The following is a 264-nucleotide window of genomic DNA, read 5'->3' on the forward strand; positions in this document are numbered from 1 at the left end:
CGGGGCCGGCGCCGCCGCCGCCGCCGCCGCCCGCAGGCAGGACGAGGCGTTCTCCACCGCCAGATGCACCTCCAGGTGCCTGAGCCTCCAGATCACCCGCATCTCCGCCTTCTTCAAGCATTTCCAGGTAGGGGACACGCCGCCGGGCGGGCGTCCCTCGGCACCGGGTTCGGAAAGGACGGCCGGGGCCGGAGCGCCTCTTGGCAAACTTGGGGGGGTCGGGGGGTGCCGTTTCCTCAAGGGACGGCGGGCGGGGGCGGGGGG

General features: G+C 74.6%; 1 protein-coding gene across 1 annotated transcript in view; it reads left to right on the forward strand.

Moving 5' to 3' along the window:
- KAL1 (Kallmann syndrome 1 sequence) overlaps positions 1-264 on the forward strand; it is a 145,002-nt gene that overhangs the window by 1,583 nt on the left and 143,155 nt on the right. The window contains exon 3 of the mRNA XM_010581600.1: positions 3-127. Coding sequence (XP_010579902.1) covers positions 3-127 — 125 coding nt within the window. The remainder of the gene's footprint in view (positions 1-2; positions 128-264) is intronic.

The sequence above is a fragment of the Haliaeetus leucocephalus genome, unplaced genomic scaffold, assembly GCF_000737465.1.
Source record: "Haliaeetus leucocephalus isolate CR32 unplaced genomic scaffold, Haliaeetus_leucocephalus-4.0 Scaffold795, whole genome shotgun sequence".
Lineage (NCBI taxonomy): Eukaryota > Metazoa > Chordata > Aves > Accipitriformes > Accipitridae > Haliaeetus > Haliaeetus leucocephalus.